Here is a 15,185-nt window from a genome sequence, read left to right as displayed (position 1 = left end):
GCCAGGGCCTAGAAGAAGTATAAAAGTGATGGATAAGTTCTTATTTCCCTTATTCAATGGCATGTAAAGGCACATTGCAGGTTAGTGGCAAACAAGAATTACTCAAACTACAGTCAAGCCAGGATTGCTGCAAAATTCTAAAACTTTTACCCCATTATCTCTTATGCAGATGAGCTTTATATAACCCATTATTAATAATACTCCTCCCACCATACAGTCTCATAAATATGTTCGGCCAATGCTTTATAAGCAATTTTAACTATCAAGACAGAGAGAAGTATAAGTTAAGCTGAATGAGTAAAGTTCATTTGGAAAGCAAATACAGACTTTGAGAAACAGGTCGAGTAATTTCTATAGTCAGGGCCTGGAGCTCCTATACCAGTTACAGTCACTGCCACCTGGAAGCTATTCAGGGTATTTTCGAAGCAGCTTCATTGTAATAATTTCTGCCATGATTTGAATCATCACAATCAAGACTTGATAAAGTAGCAGAAAGAAAAGATAGAACTGGGTATTGTTCCCACTCTATGCTGACTTCCTTAAAGGGAATAGAAAGGAAAAAAGGAATTTAAGGAGAAGGGAAAGAAGGCAGCAGAAAAAAAAAACAGATTGTATTGTCCAATTTTCATCCGTTCCAGAAGAGAAGAATGAAATAAAAAGCCTCTGTTATCTAAGCAATAACAGAAGAACTAAATCATGGAGTTTCAAAATTGGCAGAGACCATGACACTTACTCAATCTACACCTTAACCTTCAAAGCTTCTCTTTCTTCTGCCACATTCTCAAATACAGGTTAGACAGCATTCTTTGCTTATTGGCCATGAACTCATTACATCTTGAGTTCACCCAGTTGAGTTAATATACACACTTTTAATTAAAAGGGAATTCTACCTTCCACTGAACTGACTTGCTGTGACTTCTACCTAGTTCTTTCCCCTAGTCTTCCCCTCTTTTCTCTCTTCTAAGCCCTCAGTCCAGAATTATAGTCATTTCAACCATTTTTCAACCATTCACTATCCCTTTCTTGGGCAGCTGGATGAGTTAGTAGATAGAGCACTGAGCTTGAAGTCTGGAAGACCTGAGTTCAAACCTAGGCTCAGACACTTACTAGCTGTGTGACCCTGGGCAAGTCACTTACCCCCTCTTTGCCTCTGTTACCCTTCTGTAAAATGGGGATATGCTGGAAAAGGAAATGGCAAACTACTCCAGTATCTTTGCCAAGAAAACTAGAAAGAGTTGGGTATGACTGAATAGCCCAACAACAATCACTACCTTCCTGCTAGGATGCACCTACCTTTAGTCAGAATATTTGTGTGTGACTCAGCTATTTTGCTCTGCAACTGGGACTATTCTCCAGTAGCCAGCTTCTTTTGGGGGAGCCCAACCTCTTGACCTGAGGGTTAATAGCTCAACAATCTTTTCTTTTCTGGATGTGGAGTTCCTGACAATTGTGAAATTTCTGGGCAATGATAGGGATAGAAGCTACAGTAAGGAAATGGAGTATTACCATGAAAACATACAAATAAGATCAGAGCTACAGGAACTGAGCATAGTCAAGATAATTTTTCTTTAATTTTTCTTCGTAGATAGGAAAGAGACAGTAAAGAGAGAGTTATTGGTGGTGTTGGAGAATGGTTAAGTGTTGAGGTAGGGTCCCTCTGCATTCTAGAGTACAGATGGAATCTCTAATAGAGATAGTTCTTGAAAAGCTGAAGTATCCCTCTCCTTCAGAAAGTGGAATGAAGCTTGATAAGGGCAGTTGTCAAGTCAGTGAGTTGAAGTCAAAATGACAATCTCCTCTCTAAAGGAGGACTGAAAGTCATTGATCTTCTAATTGCCAAATCCAGGGTCCTTTCTCAGTCCTTGAAGTCACTACCCTTCTCTGTTGCATCAAATTCTTCTTGGTTGTCTCTTCTGCCTGGGTTTCTTCTGTTCCATTGTTTTCTCATGCACCAACTACCATTCTGATTTATCTGTCTCTGTCTTTATCAATGACCTTTCTTCCTCCTCTGAATACCAAAACAGAGGTTTCCAAGACTCTTTCCATGGCTACTTCTTTCCATATGTATTCAGGGTTCTTACTTATTTCTATGGCTTGAGCCATCATTTCCAAGTGAATAATGTCTGCATTTATATCTGTAGCCCTGACCCACATTCACTGTGGAATTTCTGTTTGACATCAGCACCAGCAAATGAGGCCATGACAGAACCCACATCTTTCACTCTAACTCTCCCTTCTCCAAATTTTTCTCTTTCTATTAATGATGCTGCCGTGTTCTCCCTGTAACCTAGGCTTGAAACTTTGAAGTCATCTTTGATAGGTATACCTCTCTTAGCACCCTACCAAGAACTACCAAGTCCTGTATAGTTTATCTCTGTTTTGTCTTTGAAATCTATCCTCTTTTCTCCATTCCTGCTACTACCACACTAGTTTAGACTCTTGTTACATTAGAACTGGTTCATTGTAAGAGACTTCTAACTTGTCTTACTGTTCCTATTCTCTCTTCTTGTAAATCTTTCTTCCAGAATTTTCATAATGTATATTTATGATTATGTTACCTCCAAGCTCAAAACTTTCCCAGTTGTATCTGGAATAGCCTGGCATTCAAAGCCTCTATTTATACTTTGGTCCCAACTTACTTTCTACATATTCTCCATGATTTACTCTATGGTCTGGCCAACTTAGACTGTGATATTCACCATGGTCCCAAACACTGCTGAGCTGTGGCCCAATTGAGTTGAGCCAAACGAATTTGCAATGGTCTAGATTTGTATTTTTTTTCCAGAAAGTATAAGAACAAAGATCCAGGCACAAGAGCTGAGAAATAAGGTTTGGTAGAGGAGATGTAGTGTCTCTTTAAGCTTAAAGATGTGTGGGAGGTCTAACTTGATGAAGAGGGAAACTATGAAACAGCTGACCTGGAAGTCCAGGTTACCTAGTCACTCTTCTCTGATTCTGCCTTTAGATTTCAGTTAAGTAAATGATTGTAGTTTTACTTAGGGTGGTAGGCAGATTCAGTGAGATGGGTCAGTGGGGGAGTTAAAGTAGACACTGGAGAAAGGTAGGTACCAAAGGACAGATCTCCCAGGTAGAATGTGGAAGCATACTGGTTCAAGGTGTAGCTGTACCTCTATGTGATTGATGTGTAGCTATGAATAAAGTCCAGTAAAATGAATAGGAGGTATGAAACTGTTTCATTCTGCCATGTTATCACTTAGCTAAAGGGAAATACCTTAAGCAAATACTGTCTTTCACCATCCCTGCCTGTTTCTTGCCACAGGGATCAGACATAGGAGTGAGGGGACAATTTACGACATTATCAGCTCCTCTTGACCACATTAATCTTCATATCCGTGGGGGCTACATCCTTCCATGGCAAGAACCTGCCAATAACACCTACTACAGGTGAGTAAGAGACTGGAGATTTTCCCTATGCATACCTGTGCAATGACAGTGATAGAAGCCATTCCATTTCCTAGGAGACAATAGTTTCAACATTAATTTCTACTGGAGTGTAGCAACTCCTTGACCCAATTTACATCATTATTATGATGTAAGTTATGATTATTACAAATCATTCTCAGGTTTCACTTGGAAAGAGGTAAAACTTGAGAGTGACTGCTGGACTTTGGGGGTTGGGGCAGGAAGACAGGGGAGGGGTTGTCTGATTCATGGCAGTCTTGGATAAAAGCCATTAAGGTATGTCCAGTAAAGGATTTAGGGATTCTAAGGCCAAAGATACTAAGAAGCAGCATGGTACAGTAGAAAAAGTGCTGAATGTAGAGTCACAAGACCTGAGTTCAAATCCTACCTTTACCATAGCACAAATTCACTTAAGCTCTCTGGTCCTCAACTTCCTCATCTAGAAAATGAGGAGATTAGATTAGCTGGCCTCGAAGGCCCATTTCAGGTTGAAATCTATGGTTCTGTCACTTCTTAAGGCACCATGTAATGAGGGCTGGTTTTCTGATCAGTACCTGAGTTGGAATCCCAGATCTATTAGACAGAGGTTAAATTACTTACTCAGGGTCACACCTTGGACTTCACTTAGGTTTTGGTTTCTGATCTATAAAATGAGGGCGCAAGACTAGATGAAAGAAAAGCCAATGATTAAACATATACTATAGACCAAGTGGGGTAGCTAGGTAGGGCAATGGATAGAGTCCGAGGCCTGGAGTCAGGAAGACTTATCTTTGTGAGTTTATGCAAGTTCAAATCTGGCCTCAGACACTTAATAGCTGTGTGACCCTGGGCAAGTCACTTTGCCCTTTTTGCCTCAGTTTCCTGATCTGTAAAGTGAGCTGGAGAAGGAAATGGCAAATCACTCTATAATCTTTGCCAAGAAAATCCCAAATGGGGTCACAAATGGTCAGACATGACATAAGCCAAGCACTGTGCTGAGCCTTGGGAATACAAATACAAAATTGAAAATAGTCTTTCCCCTCAAGGCACTTACATTGCTAACAGAAAGAGACAGCACATGTAGGGAAAACAATAGACAATGATGGGTACTTTTATTTGTAAGTTATAGCAATGGAGGGATGGTGAGTGGAGCCTAGGGGAATAGATTGATGCATCCTTTCCAGTAGCAGTTGTAGTATAGTTGGGTTGTCTTAATTATGGCTCTAGAACTGAAATTCAGGGTGGGGTGGAGGGATTCACATATATCATCAATGTTGCTTGTGAGAAGCTGGCTAGATAGTAAGGTGAAGAATGGTTCGAGTAGCTAACCTGAAATAGTAGGCTACACATGAGTAGATGGATATATCTGAACACACATAGGAGTAGGTTGATGTTATTGGCACTTTAATTTGAATTTCTGAGCAGCTTGGTGGTTCGGTGGATAGAGCTATGGGCCTGGCTGGAATCAGAAAGACCTGAGTTCAAATCCAGCCTCAGACATTTACTAGCTGTGTGACCCTGGACCAGTCACTTAACCTTGGTTTGCCTTAATCTACTGGAGAAGGAAATGGCTAAACACTCCAATATCTTCACCAAGAAAACCCCAAGGAAAATATTGATGTGCTATGGTCTGTGGGGTCACACAGAGTTGGAAATGATTGAAAAACAACAAATTTGAATCTTAATTCCCTTCCTTGCAAAATACGTGTAATAATACCAGATGCTCTAAAGGCAGCTAGGTGGTAGAGTGGATAGAGTTTGGGGCCTGAAGTCGGGAAGATCTGAGTTCAAATCTTGCCCACAGCATTTACCAGCTATATTGTTGTTCAGTTACTACGGCTGTATCTAACTCTTTGGTGACCTCATGGAGTTTTGTCCATGGGGCTTTTTGGCAAAGATACTGGAGTGGTTTAACATTTCTTTCTTTGGTGGCAAACAGCCGTGTGACCCTAGGGAAATCACTTGACCTCTGTCTGCTGCAATTTCCTTATTTGAAAATTGGGGATAATAGTAGCATTTGAGGGAGGGCTGTTGTGAAGATCAAATGAGGTAACATGTGACGTGCTTTGCGAACATTAATGTGTTATATGAATCCTAGCTAGTATTATTACTGTAATAACTAAAATGAACTCCATGGTGTGGGTCTAATAATTTTTTTATGCCACCATAGCCGGCAAAACTTCATGGGTCTCACAGCTGCCTTGGACGATGAAGGAAATGCTGAAGGCTGGCTCTTCTGGGATGATGGACAGAGCATCAGTGAGTAGGGGCTGCCTGGGCAAAGTCTAATCAATGACGAGGGAAACTATGAAACGGCTGACCTGGAAGTCCAGGTTACCTGGTCGCTCTTCTCTGATTCTCTCTTTAGATTTCAGTTAAGTAAATGACTGTAGTTTCACTTAGGGTGGTAGGCAAAAGACTTGTATGTGCTATATAGAACTGTTTTGTCCTTTTCTTCTTCAAGCTCAAACCACTTATAAAGTTTTATTTTTAAAGCCAGGTGTAGCCGCAGCATGGCATGGTGGATAGGGTATTAGATGTGGAGTCAGGAGGTCCTGGGTTCAAATCCTGCTTAGCTGTGTGACCCAGAATAAGTAATTTAATCTCTTTGTGCCTCAGTTTCTTCATCTATCAAATGAGAGGTTGGACATGATGACTTCTAAGATCCCTTCCATCCATTATCCTATTATTACAGAAAATTTGCATGTCTAGAGATTTGACTCAGTTAAAGATAGATAAACTCTAAGTCCCTCCCCAGGGCCCAACTACCCAAACCACTACCACAGAAAGAAACAGGAATGAAGTCTTATAAGAAAAAAAGAATTTAATCAATATCTTTTACTTATTTCTGATAATATCTTCTTTCCCTTCCCCATCAATCTATCGCTTGTGACAAAAAATAAAAAAGAAAGGAAAGCAGACGGCAAAACAAGCCCAAGTACCCTCTTTGTTACTAGGGCATAGTTTTCAGGTGGCCTAATAAGCCCCTTACACAAGTCAGGGCTGTGGTGTTAACAGTTATCTCCTGATATACTCTAGGAAGGCTCACTGACACTCACTGACACACAGTCCTATCCAGATCAGGAGAAACCTAACCTTTTGGTAGAAGCATGATTATTCTTGGTGGTCCTGGTAGTGGTTCTATCCTCAACTGTAGCCAAGAGACAGACATGTGTTCCCTTTCCCAAGTAGCTGTTGCTATTAGCCTCAACACAGTGGTCCCCTGGAGCATGTAGAAAATGCTTTACCTTTCCTGAGAACTTGATGGCAATGGCATTGTGTAGAGAATAAATCCAAAGTAGCACCACCATCACCTAACCAAAACCTTAATTGTTAGTTTAAGCAGTGATTAGACACAAACATGTAATGTTCATGGTCATGTTTTACTTTTAGTTTCTAAATAGGCTATATCTTAATCATCAGAAATCTTGTAATTAATAATAGAAATCACCATGATCTATGAGTAAGCCCAAGCACCTTAGACTATTAATTTTATATACTAAAATTTCTGCCGGTTACATTGCCCCACCATAAAAGTATCCTGTTGCCTTGTTGTTAGTAAAGAGAATCACCTGGGTTTTCAAAGACTGTAACAACAAAACAAATGCTCTAGGAGTCCTAGAGATTCTTCACATGTTTATCTACTTGAGACATAGGGCAAAGAATATTGGCTCTGAAGTCAAACCACTTGCCTTCAAAACCTGCCTTTGATGCTTACTACCTGTGTGAGAGCTTCTTCACTTGTAAAATGAGGGGGTTGATCAAGACAGCCTCAAAGGTCCCCTCTCACTCTGGATCTATGACCCCATGTCAATTGTCTCAGGACCACTTTAGCCAAACCCATAACCAGAGGATTGTCCACAGAGTTTACTATAATTTCAGCCACAGCAACCCCTGAAGACAGTCTAGTAAGATGTGGAAGTGTTGTGATCTGCCTCAGGGGAGGGAGCACCAGTGTTGATAAATCAGCATGAATCCTTAAAAATTTTTACATGTAATTGGACATTTTTTTTAATCATCGTGGATCCTTGAAGCATTTAAATAAAGCCCAAATGCCAATCTCTGGAGCTCTTTTGAGTGCCTCAGTTTCTTCATCTATCAAATGAGAGGTTGGACATGATGACTTCTAAGATCCCTTCCATCCATTATCCTATTATTACAGAAAATTTGCATGTCTAGAGATTTGACTGAGTTCATTCATTGGATGAATCAATGAGTCAATAAATCCTATTATCTTTTCCCCCTTTTTCTCTTGGCATGCTCAGGTCAGCATGACCTTGAAATCCACCACAGAGTTCCCTCATCTCTCCCATATTCATTTCACTCCGATTGTCCTTTTCTAATCTGTAGCTCCTCCCATGATTAGACTCTTCACCCTATCCCTCTGTTATTGAAAACCTTAGCACATCTCAAGGTTGGTGAGTTGGTTGGAAAATAATCTTGAATTAATTTCTCAAGAGACAATTTTGCTTGCTTCTGTATTCACACTGGGACCATATAATAATCTAACAACAGCAATGGCCATACCCAGTGAACATGATCACCAATACCCAAAATGTAGGTATAAAATGGAGTAAAAGAAGATTGGAACACTCTAAGGAATAATTAAGAGAATAGAGTAATGGAGGTGTAGGTGTTTGAGGAAAAATGATTCTCCAGTCACTTAGCACATTGGCTTTGAATGGGAATGTTTTTATTCATATACCTCCAAAGTCCCCCTGATCCCACTGGTAGATGGGAGGGAAAGGTAGTGATAGGTGAAGCCTGGAGATGGGAAGTGGTCAGGAAAGATGTGATGACCCTCTTGACCCCACTGTTTATTTGCAGATACATATGAAGAGGGAGACTATTACTTGGCAAACTTTTCTGTTGGACAGGTAAGTGTTATTAATGATATTAAGGGCCCATATTATACCACTTGCAGAGGTGGTACAGTAACTAGAACACAGCTGGGAATATGTAAGACCTGGGTTCAAGTCATACCTTTAATACTAGCTGTATAACTCTGGACAAGTCATGTAACCAATGTGTGCCTCAGGCAATTCTTTAATAACAATAGCTATTATTTATATAGCCCTTTATATGATTTCATTTGATCCTCACACTATGTGAGGTAGATGTCATTATTATTTCATTTTACAAATGAGAAAACTGAATCTGGGAGTAATTAGGTAACTTGCCTAGGATCATATAGCTTGTAAGTGTCTGACATGGACTCAGGTCTTCCTGCACCAAGCTGCTTCCTTGGAGTGTGCCTTCTATGTCTTTCTATACTGCCTCGTGATTCTTTCTCATTTGTAAGTGTGTTCTCTCTCCTCGTCAGCCTGGAAGACCAGAGCTCTATCTATGTGATCTTGAGTAGTCAGTTTGTTCCTTTGGGGTCTAGGTTCCTCATCTGCAAATTGAGAAGTCTGGGCTAAATTATTTCTAAATTCTTTTCCCACCCATTACATCAATTATTTTGTCTCCGCAATCTGAAATCAGTGACTCTATCTCTCACAGGACCTAGTTAAGTTTGAGGCAGAGAAAAGGTGCTAAATGTTCTTTGAGTCAGTAGATACCTGTCAGGGGATACAGATGTATTCAATGCTAGGCACCTAGACAGTCATACTCATCCTGTGATAGAATCCTGATAAGGAGAAAGGCAGTGACCTTGAAATTATTTTCATTATTTGACCTAAGAGTTCTTTGGTTTCTCCATCAGCAAATAGAGGTAATACAATGCCCACTTTTCTGTCTCAGTAGGAAGAAAAAAGTAATTCTCGAGAAAAGGAGAAGTTGACTGATTGTGTTCTGAGTAGCTATACACTATTCACTTGATATGGAATGAAGGGCAATGAAGTGAGATAAAGTGGCTTCATAATTTCCTCTACTCTCCATCCCCAATGTTTCTCTGTCTTCACAGAACAAACTGGAGAACCACATCATTCACAATCAATATGTCGTCGCTACAAGACCACTGTGGCTGGGCTATATTCACATATGGGGAACAGGCACTGCCTCTATTACCCAAGTCGATGTTACTTACAACAACCAGAATTTCGCCTTAGTCGACTTTCACCATGACCAAGAGACGCAGGTTTGTGACTAATGAAAAGTCTTAGTGAAAATGTCTAAGCGTGGAGCCCTTGCTGCTGTATTCATGTGTTTGTCTTCTGGGTGCCCCTCCCCCCACTCCTGCCATCATCCCCACCACCTTAGCTCAGGCTCACAGGGAAAGTGAAAATGGGATACCTGGGAGAGACTGAGGCTCTTAATCCTAATATTTCATTCCTAAGTCTAGAAATTTGGAAAACGTCTCCATTAGATGGCTACTTTTGAATAAGAAAAAAAACTACCTAGAAGATTAAGTTCCAGGAGGAAGAATCAACCAGGCATCCCACGAACATTTATTTTTTTAAATTCAATTTTAGTTTCAGTTCTTTCCTTCCCACCTTCCCTTCCCTGATCCATTGAGAAGGGGGAAAAAAAAAACAAAACCCTCCACAAGCATTTATTAAGAGTCTGCTATGTGTTAAGTGCTAGGGAACCAAAGAGAAAATGAGCTTGTAGTCTATTGCAAGAAACTGGATAGATAGAGATATATAGATAGATAAATAGATATAAAAAGATGTATATATAGTTGTAGAGATGTAGATAGATATAGATATATACATATTTACATATATACATAAATATACACATACATACATGCACATACGTATATAGGGTGTCCCTAAAGTCTGGACATGTAGGAAAATTGACGGTAATGTGGAGTTATTGCATCGAGTTCATGTGAATCTTGCAAAGCACATCAACCTTTGCATCACAAATGGTGGAAATCATATTGAAGATGTTATTTGTTAATATTCCAATTAAATAAAATGTGGTTGAAAATTTCATTTGTTTCACTTCTTGAATAAGCATTTTTGCCTATGTGTCCAGACTTTAGGAACACCCTGTATGTGCTTTTACATGTATATGCGTCTATTTATGTGTATAAAATTTACACGTATTATATATAAATAAATATACACATATTATATATAATGGAAGGGAAGAAACATTTATTTCATGGCTACTTAGAGCCAGGTGTGGTGCTAAGTACCTCATTTGATCCATATATAGCATATGCTCAAAAAATATGAAGTGGTTTGGGGAGGGATGGGTGGTATGAGAAAAGGCTTCATGTAGAAGGTGGTGTGTGACCTGAGTCTTGAAAGAAATGAATGATTCTAAGAATTAAAGTTGAGGGGGGGTGTATTCTAGGTCCTGGGAATAGTCCTTGCAAAGGTATGAAGATGAGAGTAGAAGGGTTATGTGTGAGGAATGGTAAGAAGGCTAGTTTGACTGGACCACAGAGTGTGGCAAAAGAGAGTCAATAAGGCATAAGGAGGCAGGGAAGGTAGATTGTGACCAGGTTGTTAAGGACTTCAAATGCCAGAGGATTGATGTTTAAGAAAACCACATCTTATTCCACTCCCTCCAAGTCTTGGTGTTATTAAAAATTCCCACCCAAATCACACACTACAAATTGAAAACCTTTACCCATTTGTCCATTTTAAAATGTCTCCCCTATCTTCCTCTCTTGGTACTTCCTGAACACATTGATCTCCATACAGGTAGTCTTCTGTATTTTGTTCTAATGTTTGTTATTGTTTATACATTTATTTCAATTTTCATATAAAGCAATTTCCCCTGTCTTCCCCCAAAGATATTAGAGGACTACACACACAGTATACTGGCTGACTCACAGAATGACACGGGATTGTAACAAGCTTATAATCAATTGGCAGCTAGGTGGGGCAGTCGATAGAATGTTGGGCCTGAAGTCAGGAAGACTCATCTTCCTGAGTTCAAATGTGACCTCAGACACTTACTGTGTGACCTTGGGCAAGTCACTTAACTGTTTGCCTCAGTTTCCCCTTTGTGAAAGGAGCTGGGAAAGGAAATAACAAACCACTTCAGTATCTTTGCCCAGAAAACCCCAGACGGAGTCATGAAAAGTTGGATATGACTGAAAACAACTGAACAATGATCAATGCTTTCAACCTCATTAGGATTATTTACTTAAAAAGAATTATACATATAAAGAGAAACAGAATATGCTTGGTGTTCTTGAGTTGGGAGGTGGAGATAAGAAGAAAAGATGGAGAGGAGAAAGAAGAACATCTGGGTAGGAGGAGAAAAAAAGTGATTAGGCTGGATCCAGCAGAGACAAAGTCACATAGGAAGTGACGTATTACTGAGAAAAGGTAGCTGGAAGAAGGCGTAAAATACCTTGGTCTGCATTTGTGTCCTTTGAGTCAGAAGACCAGGCCTCATGGCCAGGCTATGCCATTTACTAGCTGGGTGACTTTGAGCTAGTGACTTAATTTCCTTCAGTTTCCTAATGTCTAATGACATCTTTAGTTTCCTAATCTGTTTAACATGGATAATAATACTTGTGCTGCCTCCGTTGGGCATGTTGTGCTTATAGGAAATCAGGCCTCTGGGCAGAAATCTGTTGGCCTCTGCTTAGATTTGTGGAGAGAAAACCCACCTTCTTCTTTTGGTTCTTTGCAGGTGCTTTCAATGAACTTGACTACACACAGTATAAACTTGGGGTATCCCTTTGTGGTGACATGGCAGAGTTCCTCATGACCGTTTGGAGCAAGACTTTGAACCAGTTACCGGAAGCCCTTTATGGACCCTTGTAATCAATATATTTACAGATCACTGTTATATATTCTATGACTTCATTTAATTGAGCCACATCTAATTAAAAAGGAAATTGTTAATGGCATTTAATTTGGACTTTATCAATAACCCTGTATGTTGTGAATCCTCAATGAGAGGGCATGGATAGATTGCTTTTTCTTTCTTCGTGATTGAGTGGGAACAGAAGGCTCATTACTGTTGTTAAGCATTTTCTGAAGAGGAAACTCTGGCTAAGGGCCTCACTAGGTTGACTTGTTTAGGGTCAAAAAATGACACTTCCTTACTGGCCAAAGATGTTCCTTTGTGTCCTGAAAGGCTTAGTGAAGTTTTAAGATTTAATTGCTTAAAACTCCAGTAAGGCTTTTGGGACACCCTTTATAGGCAGCTAGTTGAGGCAGTGGATAGAGTGCTTGGAATAGAGTTAGGAAACTCTGCTCAAACCCTGCCTCAGATATTTATTAGCCATTTGACCTCAGGCAAGTCATATAACCTCTTCCGGCTCCAGACTCCTCATATGTAAAATGTGGATAATAATAGCACCTACCTCACAGAGTGGTTGTAAGGATTAAGGGAGAAAGCACGTGCAACACTTTAGTTTTGTAGAAATGTTTTATAAGTGCTAGTTATTATGATGATGATGTAAATCTTGGCCCAGGAAAGCTTTAGGTTCAGGAGGTCACTGTGGACACCAGGAGAGATCCAAGGAGTTCTGGTGTTTGTTAAGGGGAGGAGGAAATGGATATAGAGACCATGGGGGAAAAGGGGGAAAAAAAGATTAGTGAGGAAGATCAGGAATAGTGGAGAGTTTGGGAAGGGAAAGATGAGAAGTTAGAATGATGAGTAACTGAAGCTTTATGGAAAGATGAGAAGATGGAGGTAATGTCACCGAAAAGACAGAGACAAATGTAATTGGTAGCACTGCACCAAGCTACCTACAAGAGAGGAATTGGAGAAGGTTTATAGAATGTAGTGAAAGGTAGTGGAAGTCAGTGTGAATGCCATATGGAATTCATTTTTGCAGAAGTGTATTTAGAAATATTCCTCTGTATTACTGCTTTATAAAGTACATTACACACTCACATGGCCTAGACCTCTGGGTCATTTCTCCTTTAATTCCATTGATTCTTCTTTTTCAATTAGCTTTTGTTGTATTTGTTCTCACTTTCTAATTTTTTTTGCCAACTCAAATAATTACATTTATTTTTTCTCTTGTAAATATGTACTCAGAAATAAAAATTTGTCTCTTTTTTGGCCACATTTCATAACTTTGGGTGTTTTATTTCTACTGTTGTCATTAGTGTAATTTTGCATTGTTTCTATAATTTCCTCTTTAACTCAACCATTAGCCAAGATCTCTTTTTCTTAGTCTTTATATAGGACTTCATCTTCAGCCATATTTCTTTTCTTCATTGCTATTTTTATTATAGTAAGGAAGGTCCTCTCATATAGTGGCAGGACATGTGGAGGCTACTAGGCTGCCTAAGGAAGAACAAAGAAACTCAGGTTGGAAACAGAGAAGGTCAAAGCTTCTATGGTGATTGGCAGTGGGATTGGGCTCTGGGGTCTTTGAGTGGTGGCTGTTGTGGCTGTTATACTTCTAGCCTGGGAGATGAGGAGAAGGAGGAAGAAGAAGAAGAAAGAGAAGAAGAAGAAGGAAGAGGAGGAAGCCAACAAAATTGATAATAAGAAAAGAAGTGAATGAAGTTTTGGGAAAAAAATATAAAATATGTTTAGCCAGACAAAAAGTGGATAGTCTAAATAAACCAGTCTCAAACGGAGGGATTTAAGAGGCAATTACTGAGAAGCAACATAAGGCATTAAGATAAACTGGGACAGAAAGGATGCAAAGCACCACAAATAGGAAATTTCTGTTGGGAAAAAGAGGAAGGTCAAAGAAGACATAAAGCCACTTCTCAGGGGTAGATGGGACAATGATAGTGGACTTTGGAGAAGGTGAAGTGGTCTCCCCTTAGGATCATAGGATCACAGATCCAGAACTAAAAGGGTCTCAAAGTTCTTATTTGTTTATTCTACCAAAGGGAATGTTTTTGAAATTAGAAAGAATACAATAAAAATGGTTAATGGGGAGTGAATACTCTAAATCAGTAGGAATATAGTAAGCAAATATCCAGCTGATCTTAATGAATTCAAGAGACCAAGCCTAACTGCATTCTGTGGTGCTGAAAGAATTGATGAATATCAATATATCCAATCAGTCACCAAGTCTCATCAATTTCACCTCCACAAGCTAACTCAAATCTGTCTCTTCAGTATTGATGAAGTCACCATCCCAGGTTAAGCCCTCAGCCATCCCCTGGGCTAGTGCAATGGTTTCCTCACTGGTCTCCCTGTCTCAAGCCCGTGTCCTCTCTAATCTACCTTCCACAGAGCAGTCAAAGTAATTTTGCTAAAGCACAAATCTGATTATGACACTCCTGTTCAGTAAACTCCAGTAACTCTCCATTACCTCTAGGATCAAATTTGGATATATCATATAATAGCAAAATTGATGTGGAGGCAAAAAAAGAGGTCCAGAATCTCTAGTGGTATAATGGAAAAAATGTTGGAATGAGGTCTCTCAGTGTCAGACTTCAAATTGTACTACAAAGCAGTGATTATCAAAACAATATGGTAATGGTTAAAAGAGTGATCCAAAAGTAGAGGTAATTAGATATGCAACATATAGAAGCAAATGAATCTAGTAGCTTGGTATTTGTTAAAGAAAAACCTTAGCTGGGGGCGGAGCCAAGATGGCCGCATGAAGGCAGCATCTTACCGGAGCTCTCTCACAAGGTCTGTCAGATTCCTATAAAAAAGTGAATTGGAGCAGATTTGAGAGACACAGAAACCTCGAGGAGTCTGCGTGGGGCAAATTTCTGAGCCGGTAGAGTCTGAAAGGCCGAAGGCACGAATCTGTAGGCTCAGAGAGGGCTCGGTGTGGAGCCACTCCAGACCAAGGCGCAAGCGGCCAGCCGGGAAATGCACGTGGGAGACAGGCTGGGAGAAAGCTGGGCGCCCGAAACTGGCGGAGATCCCCAGGCCTCCCAACACAGGACAGCAGTCTGTGGAAGTGACGAGAGGCAGCGCAATGCCACCGGCCGTGA

At 40.0% G+C, this 15,185-nt stretch overlaps 1 protein-coding gene across 1 annotated transcript in view; it reads left to right on the top strand.

The window, feature by feature from the left end:
- Positions 1-12,362, top strand: part of LOC118851010 — a 269,319-nt gene extending 256,957 nt beyond the window's left edge. Inside the window, exons 181-185 of the mRNA XM_036760604.1 lie at positions 3,281-3,405; positions 5,573-5,661; positions 8,230-8,279; positions 9,308-9,481; positions 11,947-12,362. Of these exons, the coding sequence (XP_036616499.1) occupies positions 3,281-3,405; positions 5,573-5,661; positions 8,230-8,279; positions 9,308-9,481; positions 11,947-12,024 (516 nt within the window). The 3' untranslated portion in view covers positions 12,025-12,362. The remainder of the gene's footprint in view (positions 1-3,280; positions 3,406-5,572; positions 5,662-8,229; positions 8,280-9,307; positions 9,482-11,946) is intronic.
- The last annotated feature ends 2,823 nt before the right edge of the window (positions 12,363-15,185 follow it).

The sequence above is a fragment of the Trichosurus vulpecula genome, chromosome 5 (genome assembly GCF_011100635.1).
Source record: "Trichosurus vulpecula isolate mTriVul1 chromosome 5, mTriVul1.pri, whole genome shotgun sequence".
Classification (NCBI taxonomy): domain Eukaryota; kingdom Metazoa; phylum Chordata; class Mammalia; order Diprotodontia; family Phalangeridae; genus Trichosurus; species Trichosurus vulpecula.
The sequence above is the reverse complement of the archived record's forward strand: the minus strand, read 5'-3'. Positions and strand labels throughout refer to the sequence as shown.